Source organism: Balaenoptera acutorostrata, chromosome 10, assembly GCF_949987535.1.
Source record: "Balaenoptera acutorostrata chromosome 10, mBalAcu1.1, whole genome shotgun sequence".
Classification (NCBI taxonomy): Eukaryota; Metazoa; Chordata; class Mammalia; order Artiodactyla; family Balaenopteridae; genus Balaenoptera; species Balaenoptera acutorostrata.
In genome coordinates, this window is record NC_080073.1 from 38,507,661 (window position 1) to 38,527,005 (window position 19,345).

General features: G+C 48.9%; 2 protein-coding genes across 16 annotated transcripts in view; both read left to right on the forward strand.

The window, feature by feature from the left end:
- Positions 1-147: 147 nt before the first annotated feature.
- On the forward strand, positions 148-6,064 carry HYAL3 (hyaluronidase 3). Of its 9 annotated transcripts, XM_057554860.1 has the most exons (5): positions 390-472; positions 609-883; positions 4,037-4,947; positions 5,158-5,247; positions 5,364-6,064. In XM_057554860.1, the coding sequence occupies exons 3-5, from the start codon at positions 4,054-4,056 to the stop codon at positions 5,637-5,639; spliced, it is 1,260 nt and encodes a 419-aa protein (XP_057410843.1). In that variant the 5' UTR covers positions 390-472; positions 609-883; positions 4,037-4,053; the 3' UTR covers positions 5,640-6,064. The 9 variants fall into 9 exon arrangements, with proteins under 9 accessions (XP_057410845.1, XP_057410846.1, XP_007168740.2 ...); XM_007168678.2 differs by lacking the exon at positions 609-883 and having other exon boundaries at positions 334-472; positions 4,803-4,947; XM_057554861.1 differs by lacking the exon at positions 5,158-5,247.
- Positions 6,065-6,444: 380 nt separating this feature from the next.
- IFRD2 (interferon related developmental regulator 2) overlaps positions 6,445-19,345 on the forward strand; it is a 30,785-nt gene continuing 17,884 nt past the window's right edge. For 3 of the 7 annotated variants that reach the window (XM_057554964.1, XM_057554965.1, XM_057554968.1), the window contains exon 1: positions 6,445-6,671. In XM_057554964.1, the coding sequence (XP_057410947.1) occupies positions 6,614-6,671 (58 nt within the window). In that variant the 5' untranslated portion in view covers positions 6,445-6,613. The remainder of the gene's footprint in view (positions 6,672-19,345) is intronic. The other 4 variants (XM_057554967.1, XM_057554969.1, XM_007168690.3 and 1 more) reach the window with 2 other exon arrangements.

Here is a 19,345-nt window from a genome sequence, read left to right on the forward strand (position 1 = left end):
CAGGGTAAGGCCCAAATTTCAGGAGGAAGCTCCACCTGACCGTTTCCACACTGGGCAGGAGGCTGACGTGAGCCGAGACAAAGCTGAATTGGGGGGAGACCTATCTGAGTCTGGGGCGGGGCGAGGCGGGGCGAGATGGAAGCCCAGCCCACCCGTAACGGAGCCAGCGCTCGGTTTGCGCTCTCTGGGAGCTGGGCCTGGATAAGCAAGGGCGGGAGGGGCAGAGGTAGAGCCAGGGCAGAGATCCAGTCTGTGTCGGTTCCGTGTTATGACGCGAGGGGCCGGGGACGGGGGCTGGCCGCCCCGAAGACCCGGGACCTGGTGGTGTGCCGCGGGCCGTGACGGCTGCAGTGCGTCCGCCGCAGCGCTAGGGGTCGAGCGCCGGGGGCCGGAGGGGTCCGAGCCAGAGACAGCGAGATACAGATCCGTGCGGAGGGAGGACACGGAGCGTCCCGGAGCCAGGCGTCAGCATGTCAGTACTGCCCCCTCCCCATGCGCGGCGTATTCCTCCTCATTGTCCCCCGCTCTCCCCGTCCGCTCCGCGCGTACAGTTCTCAAGTGACTAAGCCGCCCCGCACGCCCTCATTGCGTCTGTCGTTCCCTCCCAGAGCATGCCGAGCCACAGCCTCCCAGAGTCAAGTTCCCGAAGCCCCCACCCCCAAACTCCACGGTTTGTCACCCAGTGGGAGGAAGGGGGAAACTGAGGCAGGAGAGACTGCCGCCTCTCTCTGTGGACCCGGGAGCCCCACCCACAGTGGGTGGGGTCGGCACAGAAGGGGTTGAGCCTGAGGGGGAAGTCTGGGGCTCCAGGCTCAGGGGCGGATCCTGGGGTTTCCTCTCTCCTGGTCCAGAGGTGCAGTTGCTGCGGAGGTGGCTGATGCAGGTGAGAGGTTTATAGCCCTCTGAGTGGGATGTGGTATGAGGGGAGGGGGCTACCTGTTACTGATCAGTGTGGAATTGGCCTCAGGCTCACGGGTCCTTCCTGGGGAGGGGGGGAAGGGGAGCCAAGTCATCCTCTATGGAACAGGTGAGTAAAAGGGTGGGGCCCAGCGGCCACCTATCGCTAGAAATCCCCCAGCATTGACCCTCCTGCCAGCAGAGCCTGGGGTAGGATGGGCACACAATGGAGTTCGGGGTCAGGAGGTCTGAGCCCCCAACCTGGTAGCCGTTGGACACCCCTGTGGATGTAGGAAGGAAGCTGTGGTTCTTATCTAGCTAGGGTGGCTGCGAAACAGGCCAGTGGGGAACCAGGCCTGCAGGAGCCACACTGCTGTGTGAGCCGGGCCCTTTCTGAGGGGCAGTTGGGTCCATGCCCAGTCAAAGTGTCCTGAGCTGGGCAGTGTTGGGGAGGGAGCCATGGACTCTGTGCCCCTGGTAGGGAAGGCAGTCAAGGGAGGGGAAGTTTGAGCCTGATGGGTGGGTGAATGGCACCCCAATATCGGTTAGGTGGCAGGCATGGCCCAGGTGGTCAAAAAGGCTGGGACCTGGAGTAGGGAGAAGGGTGGGACAGGGAAGTTCCTAGGGAAGCTATGTTCCCCGAAGGGAATACAGCGTTTAAGCAGGGGGTCGTGGTGTCTAGTTTGTATGCTCCGTCTGATGGCCAGCCAGCTGCAATGGTGTAGGGCTGGATCTACTCTCCTGGGGAGGACAAAGCGGTAGCCAGAGCAGGCTGGGGCCTGGACTCTTGAGTTCTGCCCTAGCCTTTAGTCCTCAGCCTCCATACAGTGTAAGGTAGAGCACCCACGACCCATCCCTTCTGCTCTCCACCTGAGTCAGGTCCCCCAGGTATAGGGGATGGGATCCTCCAGGTCACCTGTGCCATCAGGTGAGTATGGGGACAAGGTGCAGCCCACCAGTTCCAGGATGTGTGGCCCTCCTTAGCACTCTGTCAGCCACTCCCTGCCCCAGCCCCATCCTCCCTTCTGGCACGGCCCAGCATGGCTGTTGTCCACAGGAGGAGCACCCTTCTGGTCTCAGGAGATACCACTGCCTGGAGACTGTGGCCTTAACCCCCAGCCTGCCACTGAGCCACCTGTAACCCAGCAGGAGATGACCTTGGCTCCCAGCCTGGCAGCTGAGCCTGGATCCCACATGTAGGCGAGAGCTGACTCTTGAGCCCTGGCCCAGCCAAGCTGACCCCTACCCTAGACCCTATACACCAGGTGGCTCTGATCCTGAGTACCACTCCAGCCCAACTGACTCTGGATCCTGCATGCCAGCCAGAGGTGACCCTGAGATCCAACCTGGCCAAGCTGATCCTGGATCCTACACACCAGCCAGATCTGACCCTGAGCCCCAGGCTAGCTGAGTTGACCCTGGGTTCTGCATGCCATCCAGAGATGACCCTCAGTCCTGGCTCAACTGAGCTGACCCTGGATCCCGCACGCCAGCCAGAGGAGACCCCAGCCCCCAACCTGGCTGAGCTGACCCTGGAGCCTGTGCACTGCCGACCTGAGCTCCTGGATGCCTGTGCCGACCTCATCAATGAGCAGTGGCCCCGCAGCCGCACCTCCCGCCTGCACTCCTTGGGCCAGTCCTCAGATGCCTTCCCCCTCTGCTTGATGCTGCTGAGCCCCCGTCCCACGCCAGAGGCAGCCCCCATTGTGGTGGGCCATGCCCGCCTGTCACGGGTGCTGGACCAGCCCCAGAGCCTCCTAGTGGAGACGGTGGTGGTGGCCCGAGCCTTGAGGGGCCGTGGCTTTGGCCGCCGCCTCATGGAGGGCCTCGAAGCCTTTGCTCAGGCCCGGGGCTTCCGCCGGCTACACCTCACCACCCATGACCAGCTGCACTTTTACGCCCACCTGGGCTACCAGCTGGGTGAGCCTGTGCAAGGCCTGGTCTTCACCAGTCGGCGGCTGCCTGCCACCCTGCTCAATGCCTTCCCCAGGGCCCCCTTTCCCCGGCCACCCTGCAAGGCCCCTAGCCTGACTGCCCAAGCTGCCCCAAGAGCCCCCAAGGGGTCATCATTGCCGCCACCCCCACCCCTGCCTGAGCCCTTGACCACCCTACCCCCACCTCCAGGAGGGCCCCCTCCACAAAGCCTGCTGGAGACTCAATACCAAGACCTGAGAAGACGCCCCATATTCTGGATGGAGAAAGACATCTGAGGGCTACCCAGGGCAAGATGCTGTCTTTCTGGGTCAGTTGACTGCCCAGGACAGTACCAGCCTCAGCCCACTGGCCATCCCTCAGCTTCTAGCCCCTGAGGGCAGCTTCAGCCTAGGCATGTTTCCTGAGTGCCAGTGGAGATGGCGCTATGGCTGTGGCTCAGAGCTCTCAGTGTGGCTGAATAAAGGCTTCTGTTGGGTGTGGTTGTGACAGTGTATTTGTTGACCCCCACCCTCATCTCCCAGCCTTGTCTTAGGTCCTCTGTCCCTGCAGGGGCCCTCAGATCCACCTCGGCCTTAGGGCCATGGGTGGAGAGACACCTGCCTTTTACCTCTCTCACTCTGCCAGGCCCAGGGGACAAGGAGACATTCACTCATCACCATTCACTGAGCACCTGCTGTGTTACAGGCCCTGGATTGGGCACAGGCAGTGGGGAACTAGACAGATAGGGTCTCAACCCAAGGGACAGGGCAGGGCATACTGTGGCAGGATCCATGCTGGGACAGTGGGAGCTAAAGTGCCCTCACTCCACTTGGAGATCTGGGAGACCTCCCAGGGCAGGTGATGTCATAGCAGAGACCTGAGTGCTGAGTAGAAATTAAGCCAGGCAAGGTGGGGGCTGAGTGTTCTTGGGGCAGTAAACAAAATGGGCAGAGGAAAGAAGGGGACTTGTGAAAGCTGTAGGTGGGGGAGGTGTCAGAGGGCACGGTGGTGCCATGGCAGAGATGGACAATACAGAAGGGGAGCTGCCCAAGCCAGCTTGGGTTGTGGCTGCTCTGAGAGGCCTATGAGACCCCTTGGGAACCAGGCTTTACGCACCTCCCTTTCTTGTGAGGAGGAGCTGGAGGAGTTTTCCCAGCTTTCTCTGCTGTGTGGAAGGTGTGGCCATGGCCATGGAGTCTAAGCTCACACCCCCTCTCTCCTGCAGGTTTCCATCCCTGGGGCATGACCATGCAGCAAGGCCTGGCCCTGGTGCTAGGGGTGGCCCTGTGCTTGGGGTGTGGCCAGCCCCTGCTGCAAGCCCCTGAACACCCCTTCTTGGTGCTGTGGAACGTGCCCTCAGCACACTGTAAGGCCCGCTTTGGCGTGCACCTGCCACTAGAGGCCCTGGGCATTGCAGCCAACCGTGGCCAGCGTTTCCACGGCCAGAATGTCACCATCTTCTACAAGAACCAGCTCGGCTTCTATCCCTACCTTGGGCCGAGGGGCACAGCTCACAATGGGGGCATCCCCCAGGCTGTGCCCCTTGACCGCCACCTGGCATGGGCTGCCTATCAGATCCGCCGCAGCCTGCAACCTGGCTTCGCTGGCCTGGCAGTACTGGACTGGGAGGAATGGTGTCCACTCTGGGCTGGGAACTGGGGCCGCCGCCAGGTCTATCAGACAGCCTCCTGGGCTTGGGCACAGCGGTTATTCCCCAACCTGGACCCCCAGGAGCAGCTCTACAAGGCCCGTATCGGCTTTGAACAGGCAGCCCGTGCACTGATGGAGGACACACTGCGGCTAGGCCGGGCACTGCAGCCCCATGGGCTCTGGGGCTTCTATCACTTCCCTGCCTGTGGCAATGGCTGGCATGGTACAGCTTCGAATTACACGGGCCACTGCCATGCAGCCACCCTTGCCCGCAACACCCAACTGTATTGGCTCTGGGCCGCCTCCAGCGCCCTCTTCCCCAGCATATACCTCCCACCCAGGTTACCATCTGCTCACCACCAGGCATTTGTCCGATACCGCCTGGAGGAGGCCTTCCGTGCGGCCCTCGCTGGGCACCCACATCCCCTGCCTGTCCTGGCCTATGCCCGCCTCACACACCAGAGCTCTGGGAGGTTCCTGTCCCAGGTGAGTGAAAACTGAAGTCTAGGAGTCTGACTGGGGAGGCATGACATTCTCTGAGGGCCTGAGAAGCCACTCAGAGGCTCAGGGCCAAGGGGCCCTCCTCTAGGGGTGGAATCGGATCATGGCAGTGAGCCATGAAAGTTCTTGAAGGTGGAGGTAGGGCCAGATGGAGCTGGCCAGCCCAGCCCTGGCTTAGCAGCTCTCTGCCTCCAGGAAGAACTTGTGCAGACCATTGGTGTGAGTGCCGCACTGGGGGCAGCCGGCGTGGTGCTCTGGGGGGACCTGAGCTTCTCCAGTTCTGAGGTGATCATTGCCCCCTCCAGCCTGCCACACAGCCCATGCTGGGGTCCCAGAGATGGGGAAAGACCATGTCAGGGCCATGGAGCAGAAGCATTGATACATCCCTTCCCTCTCCTCAGGAGGAGTGCTGGCATCTCCATGACTACCTAGTGAGCACCCTGGGCCCTTATGTGATCAACGTGACCAGGGCAGCCATGGCCTGCAGTCACCAGCGGTGCCATGGCCATGGCCGATGTGCTTGGCAAGACCCAGGACAACTGGAAGTCTTTCTGCACCTGGAGCCAGATGGCAGCCCTGGAGATTGGGAGTCCTTCAGCTGCCGTTGTTACTGGGGCTGGGCTGGCCCTACCTGCCAGGAGCCCAGGCCTGAGCTTGGGCCTGAAGAAGCAACATAAAGCCAGGAGTCACCTGCCTCTGACCTTCATGTTCCTGCTGCCATCTTTCCAGTCCTGGAGGGAGGACTTTGTCCCACTCTTGTTCTATTTAGCTTACCGTCACTTCTCTCATGCACACACCCCACTTCCCATGGGATCCCTGGGGAGTGGAAGAGGCCAGAAAAAAACATACTGTTTTAAAACTAGAGGCCCTCTGACATCACCTGATCCCTCCTGACAAGAAAGCAGCCCCAGGAAGAGTCGGTGTTCCAAAAGGTTAAGGTCGCCAGCCCAGGGCTCTGTTCTACACCTCACTGCGTCCATGGAGAGGTCACAGGAGACCCGTCCAGGGGCAGGTGGGCCGCCAAGGAGATCTTGGCTAAGATCTGTAAGGGCTAAGCTGTTGTCTGTAATCTGCTTTCATCATAAAGTTACTTTTTCTTTCACTGCCTGAGGTTTGGCTGTTCCCCAATTCTACCAAACCCACCCTCTTCCTGTCGCGAGCGTCCCGCTGCAAGTGCCCAGAGATGCCGGTCCTGCGTCGTGGGCAGCTACAGAGTTAACGACTACACGTGTTGGGCGAGGGGGGGTTGGGGGAGGAACACCGCAAGGCATTGTGGGTGCATAATTGAGCTAGAGCGTCGTGGGCTTGTGGGTCCCTGAAGCTGACTGCAATTCCCAAGGTGCTCTGCGCCCAGCCGGGGAGGGGCGTTAATCCGCGCTCAGCACCCTGGGAATAGTAGTTTCGGCCGCATGGAGAGGTTCCATGAACCGAGAGACCAGGAACTCGCCTTCCCGGCCACCCATTTAGCAGGGCGGGGCGCTTCGACACGTTTGGCAGGGCGGGGCGCCTCGCGAAGATGGTGGCGCGCGCGGCGTGTGGCTCCCGTCGTCTGCCCAAGTCTCAACTCAGCGCATTGGCCGGCGACTCGCTGGTCTGGAGCCCCCGCCCGCCGGGTCCCTGACCCCGCGCCCCGCCGCGCCCGATTCCCGGCATGCCCCGCGCCCGAAAAGGCAGCGCGCCCCGCAGAGGCGGCCAGCGCAGCGGAGGAGGTAAGTGGGGGGCTCTGGGCAACTGAGGAACGTTGAGCTGGGGCCCTGTGTGGGTTCCCGTCGGTGTCCCTAAGAGTCCTGGGGTAGAGACTCCTGCCTCGACCAGTCCGGTGCTGCCACCCGCAACTCTCCCCGTGACCGGCACATGCCCAAGGAGTCAGCGGCCACGTGTGCGCCTAACCTTAGTGCGCTGCCCGCTTGCCCGGAGCCCTCGCTCCCCGCCCGCACCTGGTCCGCACCTCCCGGCCTTGGTTGGTTTCCTCATTGCCTCTCTACCCAAGTTGTCTGTTGTGATGGACAAACAGGCCAGACGGAGCAGAAAGCCAGCCCCCTCCCCAAGCCCTGATCCTTGCCTGGACTGGACTAGGAAGTTGGCCGGAGGCCTGAGCTATCCCGGAGAACTGAGAGAGGGGGTGATGGGGAAGCTGCAAAATTTGGGCCTTGACTGCCTGGACCTAGAAGGTTGATGAGCGCCGAAGGTTGATGAGCGCCCTGGAGCCTGAGGCAGTCCAGAGAGTCGCTTATCAGGTCGACCAGAGGAGCATGTCCTGGTGCAGTAAACACACATGTTTACTGTGTAGGGATGGGGTGCCTTTCAGGCACAGCTCAGACCTGGCCGCCACTTCAGTGGGGCTTGGGTGAGGGTGTTACTGAACCAAACGTGGGTCGGCTTGCCCCGGAGGAGTAAAGCCAATCTACTGATGAAACCGCAGAAATGCATTGGGGTGGGGGGGTGCGTGGTCCGAGTAGCTCCCGTTCGTTAGAGCAGAAAGAATTCAGTGAAAAGCAAAGTGTTAGATAGGAAGTGACTTATTAGAGTAGGACACTTGAGAGGCTTACAAGGAGGTGGGTGAGAGGGTGCCATCTGGAGAACATGGTGAGCTGTAGTTTTATAATCAAAGGAAGAATGGAGAGGGTGAGAAGACCACCTTCTTCCTCATTATTGAGGAGACATCAAGCTTCCATCATCAATTCCTTTTCCAAGTCGGGTGGGGAGTTTTCTTGTCCCTACATGGTCAAACCAGGACTGTCATGGCACAATGGAAATGAGCAAAAAGGCGGTAACATACACTAACATATGATAAATCATTTCAAGTTTTAGTATAATGTCATCCTTTCCTTATATGTTTGTTTTTAGTGAACGTATGTCCTAGGAATCATTAACCTGAGCTCACTGGGCAGGATGTGGGTCTCATTCCACCATTGTTTTGCTGTTTTGTGGCATGTCTCATGCTTCTGTTGCATGGTTTTGTGGTTAAGCAAACCTGCTTTCTTGAGTGATCATTAACTTTCAGGTGTCTCCCATACTTTTTTCTTTACTTATAATCACTTACTGGGATTAACTATTTAATTACTTGCTTTGTCTTTTGACTCTGTCCGTATCATATCATTCCCCCCTGCAGGTGTTTACCCTTTATGCTTAAAGTGGGATAAGGGGCAGCAACCTATCATTAACTACTTTCTGCTGAGATGGGATGTAGGCCTGCCTGGGGAAGAAGTAAAACACCTGGCTGACTGTCCCTTCTCTGTTAGGAGAATCAGAAGCCAGTGCCCCTCTGGTTAGCATTATTCTTTAGCCCTTGTGGACATTGAGCATGGGAAGATGAGTTTATAAAAGATACAAATTGAAAGAAATACAGCAGGGACTTCCTTGGTGGTGCAGTGGTTAAGAATCCACCTGCCAAGGCAGGGATCACAGGTTCAGTCCCTGGTCTGGGAAGATCCCACATGCCAAGGAGCAACTAAGCCCGTGCACCACAACTACTGAGCCTGTGCTCTAGAGCCCATGAGCCACAACTAGTGAAGCCCACACGCCTAGAGCCCGTGCTCCGCAACAAGAGAAGCCACCACATTGAGAAGCCTGCGCACCACAATGAAGAGCAGCCCCCGCTGTCTGCAACTAGAGAAAGCCCGCATGCAGCAATGAAGACCCAGCGCAGCCAAAAAAATAAATACATAAATAAAATAAATAAGTTTATTTTTTTAAAAAAGAAAGAAATACAGCAATAAGCATTAGAAGAGTTATTAAAAGAGATTGTAGCCACGATCTTGGAGACCCAAACCATTTTTTCAAAACATTTTACACATCTGGTAGGCAGATACTTGAGACCTCAATCTGTTTGCTTTTGGGCCCGGAACCTTAATGTTTTATACTTTGGGGTTTATTGAGACTTTTATTTTAGTTATAGATTTACTCTGTTTTTCTTTATTTTTTGTTAATATCATTTAGTGATAAGGGTGGCTTCCTTGTGCCTCGAGAAACAGAGTGGCCCCTAATCTAGTTACTAAGTCCCTTCCATTAAAGAGAGAGGACAATCAGGCACAAACAAAGAGGAATGTAAAAACGACCGGCCATTGATGTTGCACAAAAGGGGTTCCAGGAAAGTGTGCCCCTGTCTCTTTCTTGACACTCCCATTACATATTTCCTATGGTTGTTAAGGCTTTCAGTCTTGGGTTAAGACTGAAAGGGTTGCACTGGTGTTTATGAGAAATTTTATCAAGTGGCTCGCCATGTCAATTACCACCCAAAGTTTGAGGCTCGGACACTAGTTATGTAGATGGTATCTCTAGGCGGATCCCCTTTTGGCCTTGGGCCCCCCTCAGTCTTTCGATTGTAAAACCATCAAAGGCCGAGGGATCCCTGTCGCTTTCTGGCATCTGGGGCATTCCCTCTGCCAGTGCCCTGGCTATTTGCAAAGGGCACATCGATCACAGTCTTTCCTTCAGTGCCCCCTTGTCCAGGTAGGGTACACTGGTTTTGTCTCGGTACCCACGGGCCCTGTGGTTTACCGTGGCCAGATTGGTCCAGAAAGCCCAGCCTCCCCTTTAGTGGTTTTTCAGAGGACCAAGTTACTGCCATCATTTGGGCCTTTTGTATATTTCTTTGGGTGCATTTAGTCTTTTAGGTTATATTCCTATTATTGAAAACTGAATAAGCCAATTGGAGCAAGTCGCTTACAGGTGTCTGAGGACCGGCCATTGCTTTTTACCACGTATTTATTTATTTATTTATTTTTAAAATGTATGTATTTATTTATTTGGCTGCATTGGGTCTTCGTTGCTGCACGCGGGCTTTCTCTAGTTGCAGAGAGCTGGGGCTACTCTTCGTTGTGGTGCACACGCTTCTCATTTCAGTGGCTTCTCTTGTTGCGGAGCACGGGCTCTAGGTGCGAGGGCTTCAGTAGTTGTGGTGTGCGGGCTTCAGTAGTTGTAGCTTGTGGGCTCTAGAGCGCAGGCTCAGTAGTCGTGGCGCAGGGGCCTTAGTTAGTTAGTAATTCCACTATGGGTCTGCCTCGGGGACAGATTTGTTCCCCAAGCGGTGTACTGTGTGGCCCTGTTGGTCTCAGGCTGCCAGTATTATATGCTGTTCTTTCTCTGGGGTGCAGCAGTTGAATAAGATTTGTAAATCCCCCCTGGTGAGATCATTAACCAAGTAAACTTCTTTGTGGAAAGCTTAGAATCCTCAGAAAAACTTTCCAACTTCTGCCAGACTTAAATCGGACATTGAAAAAAACACATGAACTCTTATATTTCTTTTTTTTTTAATTTATTAATTTTAATTTATTTATTTTTGGCTGCATTGGATTTTCGTTGCTGCATGTGGGCTTTCTCTAGTTGCAGCGAGCGGGGGCTACCCTTTCGTTGCAGTGTGCGGGCTTCTCATTGCGGTGGCTTCTCTTGTTGCAGAGCACGGACTCTAGGCTCATAGGCTTCAGTAGTTGTGGCACGCAGTCTCAGTAGTTGTGGCTTGTGGGCTCTAGAGCGCAGGCTCAGTAGTTGTGGCGCATGGGCTTAGTTGCTCTGCGGCATGTGGGATCTTCCTGGACCAGGGCTCGAACCTGTGTCCCCTGCATTGGCAGGCGGATTCTTAACCACTGCGCCACCAGGGAAGCCCTAAATGATTTTTTTTCCCTAGTATGTATAATCCCCTGGTTATAGATTATGGGCATCTAATTTTTATCTAAGGATAGATTACAGTGCTCAGCTTTAGAAACAAGCTTAGAATATCTTTTTAATAACTTAATTAACCTTTACAATAATATAACATAGCAACAAAGAGCTATTTGAAAAGTGAGAGTTTTTTGGGAGTTTTTTTTACGTTACAAAATTTTATACTGGAGTATAGTTGATTTACGATGTTGTGTTTCAGGTGTACACCAAAGTGATTTAGTTATACATATACATATATTCATTCTTTTTCAGATTCTTTTCTCAGATAGGTTATCACAGAATATTGAGTAGAGTCCTCTGTATTATACAGTAGGACCTTGCTGATTATCTACCTTATATATAGTGATGTGTATGTGTTAATCCCAAGTTCCTGATTTATCCTTCTCCCTTACATTTCCCCTTTGGTAACCATAAGTTTAATTTTGAGGTCTGTGAGTCTGTTTCTGTTTTGTAAATTAGTTCATTTGGTATCATTTTTAAAATAAGATCCACATATAAGGGAGGTCATATGATAAATTGTCTTTCTCTGTCTGACTTCCTTCACTTAGTATGATAATCTCGAGATCCATCCATGTTGCTGCAAAGGCCATTATTTGATTCTTTTTTTTTTTACTGTAATTTTTTTTTTTAATTTTTGAATTTGTTTTTTTATACAGCAGATTCTTATTAGTCATCAATTTTATACACATCAGTGTATACATGTCAATCCCAATCACCCAATTCATCACACCACCACCCCCAGCCCCCTGCCGCTTTCCCCCCTTGGTGTCCCTACGTTTTTTCTCTACTTCTGTGTCTCAATTTCTGCCCTGCAAACCGGTTCATCCGTGCCATTTTTCTAGGTTCCACATATATGCGTTAATATACGATATTTGTTTTTCTCTTTCTGACTTATTTCACTCTGTATGACAGTCTCTAGATCCATCCACGTCTCAACAAATGACCCAATGTTGTTCCTTTTTGTGACTGAGTAATATTGCATGGTATATATGGACCACATCTTCTTTATCCATTCGTCTGTCAGTGGGCATTTAGGTTGCTTTCATGACCTGGCTATTGTAAACAGTGCTGCAGTGAACATTGGGGTGCATGTGTCTTTTTGAATTACGGTTTTCTCTGGGTATATGCCCAGTAGTGGGATTGCTGGATCATATGGTAATTCTGTTTTTAGTTTTTTAAGGAACCTCCATACTGTTCTCCATAGTGGCTGTATCAATTTACATTCCCACCAACAGTGCAAGAGGGTTCCCTTTTCTCCAAACGCTCTCCAGCATTTGCTGTTTGTAGATTTTCTGATGATGCCCATTCTCACTGGTGTGAGGTGATACCTCATTGTAGTTTTGATTTGCATTTCTCTAATAATTAGTGACGTTGAGCAGCTTTTCATGTGCTTCTTGGCCATCTGTATGTCTTCTTTGGAGAAATGTCTATTTAGGTCTTCTGCCCATTTTTTGATTGGGTGGTTTTTTTTTTTAATATTGAGCTGCATGAGCTGTTTATATATTTTGGAGATTAATCCTTTGTCCGTTGATTCGTTTGCAAATATTTTCCCTCATTCTGAGGGTTGTCTTTTCGTCTTGTTTATGGTTTCCTTTGTGGTGCCAAAGCTTTGAAGTTTCATTAGGTCCCATTTGTTTATTTTTGTTTTTATTTCCATTACTCTAGGAGGTGGATCAAAAAAGATCTTGCTGTGATTTATGTCAAAGAGTGTTCTTCCTATGTTTTCCTCTAAGAGTTTTATAGTGTCCAGTCTTACATTTAGGTCTCTAATCCATTTGGAGTTTATTTTTGTGTATGGTGTTAGGGAGTGTTCTAATTTCTTTTTTTTTTTTTTTAAATTATTTATTTATTTATTTATTTATTTATTTTTGGCTGTGCTGGGTCTTTGGTTCGTGCGAGGGCTTTCTCCAGTTGCGGCAAGTGGGGGCCACTCTTCATCGCGGTGCGGGGACCGCTCTTCATCGCGGTGCGCGGGCCTTTCACTATCGCGGCCCCTCCCGTCGCGGGGCACAGGTTCCAGAAGCGCAGGCTCAGCAGCCGTGGCTCACGGGCCCAGCCGCTCCGCGGCATGTGGGATCCTCCCAGACCAGGGCTTGAACCCGTGTCTCCTGCATTAGCAGGCAGATTCTCAACCACTGTGCCACCAGGGAAGCCCTCTAATTTCATTCTTTTACATGTAGCTGTCCAGTTTTCCCAGCACCACTTATTGAAGAGACTGTCTCTTCTCCATTGTATATACTTGCCTCCTTTGTCATAGATTAGTTGACCATAGGTGCATGGGTTTATCTCTGGGCTTTCTATCTTGTTCCACAGATCTATGTTTCTGTTTTTGTGCCAGTACCGTATTGTCTTGATTACTGTAGCTTTGTAGTATAGTCTGAAGTCAGGGAGTCTGATTCCTCCAGTTCCATTTTTTTCCCTCAAGACTGCTTTGGCTATTCGGGGTCTTCTGTGTCTCCATACAAATTTTAAGATTTTTTGTTCTACTTCTGTAAAAAATGCCATTGGTAGTTTGATAGGGATTGCATTGAATCTGTAGATTGCTTTGGGTAGTATAGTCATTTTCACAATATTGATTCTTCCAATCCAAGAACATGGTATATCTCTCCATCTGTTGGTATCATCTTTAATTTCTTTCATCAGTGTCTTATAGTTTTCTGCAAACAGGTCTTTTGTCTCCCTAGGTAGGTTTATTCCTAGGTATTTTATTCTTTTTGTTGCAGTGGTAAATGGGAGTGTTTCCATAATTTCTCTTTCAGATTTTTCATCATTAGTGTATAGGAATGCAAGAGATTTATGTGCATTAATTGTGTATCCTGCAGCTTTGCCAAATTCACTGATTAGCTCTAGTAGTTTTCTGGTGGCATCTTTGGGATTCTCTATGTATAGTATCATGTCATCTGCAAACACTGACAGTTTTACTTCTTCTTTTCCAATTTGTATTCCTTTTATTTCTTTTTCTTCTCTGATTGCCGTGGCTAGGACTTCCAAAACTATGTTGAATAATAGTGGTGAGAGTGGACATCCTTGTCTTGTTCCTGATCTTAGAGGAAATGCTTTCAGTTTTTCACCATTAAGAATGACGTTTGCTGTGGGTTTGTCGTATATGGCCTTTATTATGTTGAGGTAGGTTCCTTCTATGCCCACTTTCTGGTGAGTTTTTATCATAAACCGGTGTTGAATTTTGTCAAAAGCTTTTTCTGCATCTATTGAGATGATCATATGGTTTTTATTCTTCAATTTGTTAATATGGTGTATCACATTGATTGATTTGTGTATATTGAAGAATCCTTGCATCCCTGGGATAAATCCCACTTGAGCGTGGTGTTTGATCCTTTTAATGTGTTGTTGGATTCTGTTTGCTAGTATTTTGTTGAGGATTTTTGCATCTATATTGATCAGTGATATTGGTCTGTAATTTTCTTTTTTGATAGTATCTTTGTCTGGTTTTGGGATCAGGGTGACGGTGGCCTCATAGAATGAGTTTGGGAGTGTTCCTTCTTCTGCAATTTTTTGGAAGAGTTTGAGAAGGATGGGTGTTAGCTCTTCTCTAAATGTTTGATAGAATTCATCTGTGAAGCCATCTGGTCCTGGACTTTTGTTTGTTGGAAGATTTTTAATCACAGTTTCAATTTCATTACTTGTGATTGGTCTGTTCATATTTTCTGTTTCTTCCTGGTTCAGTCTTGGAAGGTTATACCTTTCTAAGAATTTGTCCATTTCTTCCAGGTTGTCCATTTCATTGGCATAGAGTTGCTTGTAGTAGTCTCTTAGGATGCTTTGTATTTCTGCGGTGTCGTAACTTCTCCTTTTTCATTTCTAATTTTATTGATTTGAGTCCTCTCCCTCTTATTCTTGATGAGTCTGGCTAATGGTTTATCAATTTTGTTTATCTTCTCAAAGAACCAGTTTTTAGTTTTATTGATCTTTGCTATTGTTTTCTTTGTTTCAATTTCATGTACTTCTGCTCTGATCTTTATGATTTCTTTCCTTCTGCTGACTTTGGATTTTGTTTCTTCTTCTTTCTCTAGTTCCTTTAGGTGTAAGGTTAGGTTGTTTATTTGAGATTTTTCTTGTTTCTTGAGGTAGGCTTGTATAGTTATAAGCTTCCCTCTTAGAACTGCTTTTGCTGCATCCCATAGGTTTTGGATCATCGTGTTTTCATCGTCATTTGTCTCTAGGTATTTTTTGATTTCCTCTTTGATCTCTTCAGTGATCTCTTGGTTATGTAGTAACATATTGTTTAGCCTCCACGTGTTTGTGTTTTTTACGTTTTTCTCCCTGTTAATTCATTTCTAATCTCATAGCGTTGTGGTCAGAAAAGATGCTTGATATGATTTCAATTTTCTTAAATTTACTGAGGCTTGATTTGTGACCCAAGATGTGATCTATCCTGGAGAATGTTCCATGTGCACTTGAGAAGAAAGTGTGATCTGCTGTTTTTGGATGGAATGTCCTATAAATATCAATTAAATCTATCTGGTCTATTGTGTCATTTAAAGCTTCTGTTTCCTTCTTTATTTTAAAGTCTATTTTATCTGATATGAGTATTGCCACTCTAGCTTTCTTTTGATTTCCATTTGCATGGAACATCTTTTTCCATCCCTTCACTTTCAGTCTGTGTGTGTCCCTAGGTCTGAAGTGGGTCTCTTGTAGACAGCATATATATGGGTCTTGTTTTTGTATCCATTCAGCAAGCCTGTGTCTTTTGGTTGGAGCATTTAATCCATTCACGTTTAAGGTAATTATCGATATGTATGTTCCTATGACCATTTTCTTAATTCTTTTGGGTTTGTTTTCGTAGGTCCTTTTCTTCTCTTGTGTTTCCCACTTAGAGAAGTTCCTTTAGCGTTTGTTGTAGAGCTGGTTTGGTGGTGCTGAATTCTCTTAGCTTTTGCTTGTCTGTAAAGCTTTTGATTTCTCCATCGAATCTGAATGAGATCCTTGCCGGGTAGAGTAATCTTGGTTGTAGGTTCTTCCCTTTCATCACTTGAAGTATATCATACCACTCCCTTCTGGCTTGCAGAGTTTCTGCTGAGAAATCAGCTGTTAACCTTATGGGAGTTCCCTTGTATGTTGTTTGTCGTTTTTCCCTTGCTGCTTTCAATAATTTTTCTTTGTCTTTAATTTTTGCTAGTTTGATTACTGTGTGTCTTGGCATGTTTCTCCTTGGGTTTATCCTGTATGGGACTCTCTGCGCTTCCTGGACTTGGGTGGCTATTTCCTTTCCCATGTTAGGGAAGTTTTTGATGATAATTTCTTCAAATATTTTCTCTGGTCCTTTCTCTCTTCTCCTTCTGGGACCCCTATAATGCGAATGTTTTTGCGTTTAATGTTGTCCCAGAGGTTTCTTAGGCTGTCTTCCTTTCTTTTCATTCTTTTTTCTTTATTCTGTTCCACAGCAGTGAATTCCACCATTCTGTCTTCCAGGTCACTTATCCGTTCTTCTGCCTCAGTTATTCTGCTATTGATTTTTTCTAGTGTAGTTTTCATTTCAGTTATTGTATTGTTCATCTCTGTTTATTTGTTCTTTAATTCTTCTAAGTCTTTGTTAAACATTTCTTGCATCTTCTCGACCTTTTCCTCCATTCTTTTTCCGAGGTCCTGGATCATCTTCACTATTATTATTCTGAATTCTTTTTCTGGAAGGTTGCCTATCTCCACTTCATTTAGTTGTTTTTCTGGGGTTTTATTTTGTTCCTTCATCTGATACATAGCCCTCTGCCTTTTCATCTTGTCTGTCTTTCTGTGAATGTGGTTTTCATTCCACAGGCTGCAGGATTGTAGTTCTTCTTGCTTCTGCTGTCTGCCCTCTGGTGGATGAGGCTATCTAAGGGGTTGTTCAAGCTTCCTGATGGGAGGGACTGGTGGTGGGTAGAGCTGACTGTTGCTCTGGTGGGCAGAGCTCAGTAAAACTTTAATCCCTTTGACTGCTGATGGGTGGGGCTGGGTTCCCTCCCTGTTGGTTGTTTGGCCTGAGGCAATCCAACACTGGAGCCTACCTGGGCTCTTTGGTGGGGCTAATGGCAGACTCTGGGAGGGCTTACGCCAAGGAGTACTTCTCAGAACTTCTGCTGCCAGTGTCCTTGTCCCCACGGTGAGCCACAGCCACCCCCGCCTCTGCAGGAGAGCCTCCAACACTAGCAGGTAGGTCTGGTTCAGTCTCCCCTGGAGTCACTGCTCATTCCCCTGGGTCCCGATGCGAACACTACTTTGTGTGTGCCCTCGAAGAGTGGAGTCTCTGTTTCCCCCAGTCCTGTCGAAGTCCTGCAATCAAATCCCACTAGCGTTCAAAGTCTGATTCTCTAGGAATTCCTCCTCCCGTTGCCAGACCCCCAGGTTGGGAATCCTGACGTGGGGCTCAGAACCTTCACTCCAGTGGGTGGACTTCTGTGGTATAAGTGTTCTCCAGTCTGTGAGCCACCCACCCACCAGTTATGGGATTTGATTTTACCGTGGTTGCGCCCCTCCTACCGTCTCACTGTGGCTTCTCCTTTGTCTTTGGATGTGGGTTGTTCCGCGATATATGGGATCTTCCCGGACTAGGGCTCGAACCTGTGTCCCCTGCATTGGCAGGCGGATTCTTAACCACCACGCCACCAGGGAATTCCTGTTTGTTGGAAGTATTTTAATCACAGTTTCAATTTCATTACTTGTGATTGGTCTGTTTATATTTTCTGATTCTTCCTGGTTCAGACTTGTAAGGTTGTATATTTCTACGAATTTGTTCATTTCTTTTTTATTTTAATTAAAACAAATTTTTTTAAGTGTATATTTATAACCACACCCTACATGTTGTGGAATCTTAGTTCCCCCATCAGGGATTGAACCTGGGCCCCTGGAAGTAGAAGTGCAGAGTCCTAACCACTGGATTGCCAGGGAATTCCCCAGAATTTGTCCATTTCTTCTAGGTTGTCCATTTTATTGGCATATAGTTGTTTGTAGTAGTCACTTATGACCCTTTTATTTCTATGGTGTCCGTTGTAACTTCTCAGTTTTCATTTCTAATTTTATTGATTTGAGCCCACTCCCTTTTTTTTCTTGATGAGTCTGGCTAAAGGTTTATCAATTATGTTTATCTTGTCAGAGAGCCAGCTTTTAGTTTCCTTGATCTTTCCTATTGTTTTCTTTGTCTCTATTTCATTTATTTCTGTTCTGATCTTTATGGTTTCTTTCCTTCTACTAATTTTGGGTTTTGTTTGTCTTTTTTGTCTAGTTGCTTTAGGTGTAGGTTATGTTGCTTTATTTGAGATTTTACTTGTTTCCAGAGGTAGCACATTTATCACTGTAAACTTCCCTCTTAGAACTGCTTTTGTGGCATCCCATAGGTTTTGGATGTGGTGTTTTCGTTGTCATTTCTCTTTAGATATATATATTTTTAAATAGATCTTTATCGGAGTATATTGTTTCCCAATACTGTGTTAGTTTCTGTTGTACACCAAAGTGAATCAGCCATATGCATACATGAATCCCCATATCTCCTCCCTCTTGAGCCTCCCTCCCACCCTCCCTATCCCACCCCTCTAGGTCATCACAAAACATGGAGGTGATCTCCCTGTGCTTCCCACTAGCTAACTATTTTACATTCGGTAATGTATATATGTTGATCCTACTCTCACTTTGTGCCAGCTTCCCCCTCCCACCCTGTGTCCTCAAGTCCACTCTCTATGTCTACATCTTTATTCCTGCCCTGCAAATAGGTTCATCAGTACCATTTTTTTTCTTTTTTTTTTCAGATTCCATATATGCGCTAACACATTGTATTTGTTTTTCTCTTTCTGACTTACTTCACTCTGTATGACAGACTCTAGGTCCATCCACCTCACTACAAATAACTCAATTTCATTTCTTTTTATGGCTGAGTAATATTCCATTGTGTATATGTGGCGCATTTTCTTTATCCATTCATCTGTTGATGGACATTTAGGTTGGTTCCATGTCCTGCCTATTGTAAATAGGGCTGCAATGAACATTGTGGTACATGTATCTTTTTTTTTTTTTAATATTTATTTATTTATTTGGTTGCACCGGGTCTTATTTACTTATTTATTTTTATATTTATTTTTGGCTGTGTTGGGTCCTCGCCTCTGTGCGAGGGCTTTCTCCAGCCGCGGCAAGCGGGGGCCACTCATCATCGCGGTGCGCGGACCTCTTCACTATCGCGGCCTCTCTTGTTGCGGAGCACACAGGATCCAGAAGCGCAGGCTCAGTAGTTGTGGCTGACGGGCCCAGCCGCCCCGCGGCATGTGGGATCCTCCCAGACCAGGGCTCGAACCCGTGTCCCCTGCACCAGCAGGCAGACTCTCAACCACTGCGCCACCAGGGAAGCCCCATGTATCTTTTTGACGTATGATTTTCTCAGGGTATATGCCCAGTAGTGGGATTCCTGGGTCATATGGTAGTTCTATTTTTAGTTTTTTAAGGAACCTCCATACTGTTCTCCATAGTGGCTGTATCAATTTACATTCCCACCAACAGTGCAAGAGGGTTCCCTTTTCACCACACCCTCTCCAGCATTTATTGTTTCTAGATTTTTTGATAATGGCCATTCTGACGGGTGTGAGGTGATACCTCATTGTAGTTTTGATTTTCATTTCTCTAATAATTAGTGATGTTGAGCCTCTTTTCATGTGCCTCTTGGCCATCTGTATGTCTTCCTTGGTGAAATGTCTCTTTAGGTCCTCTGCCCATTTTTTAATTAGATTGTTTGTTTTTTAGATGT

Coding starts and splice junctions, on each gene's coding strand:
- HYAL3 (XM_057554860.1), top strand. CDS start 4,054: ATGACCATGCAGCAAGGCCTGGCCCTGGTGCTAGGGGTGGCCCTGTGC. Junction 4,948..5,157: donor CTGGGAGGTTCCTGTCCCAG/GTGAGTGAAAAC, acceptor CTCTGCCTCCAG/GAAGAACTTGTGCAGACCAT. Junction 5,248..5,363: donor TGAGCTTCTCCAGTTCTGAG/GTGATCATTGCC, acceptor CCCTCTCCTCAG/GAGGAGTGCTGGCATCTCCA.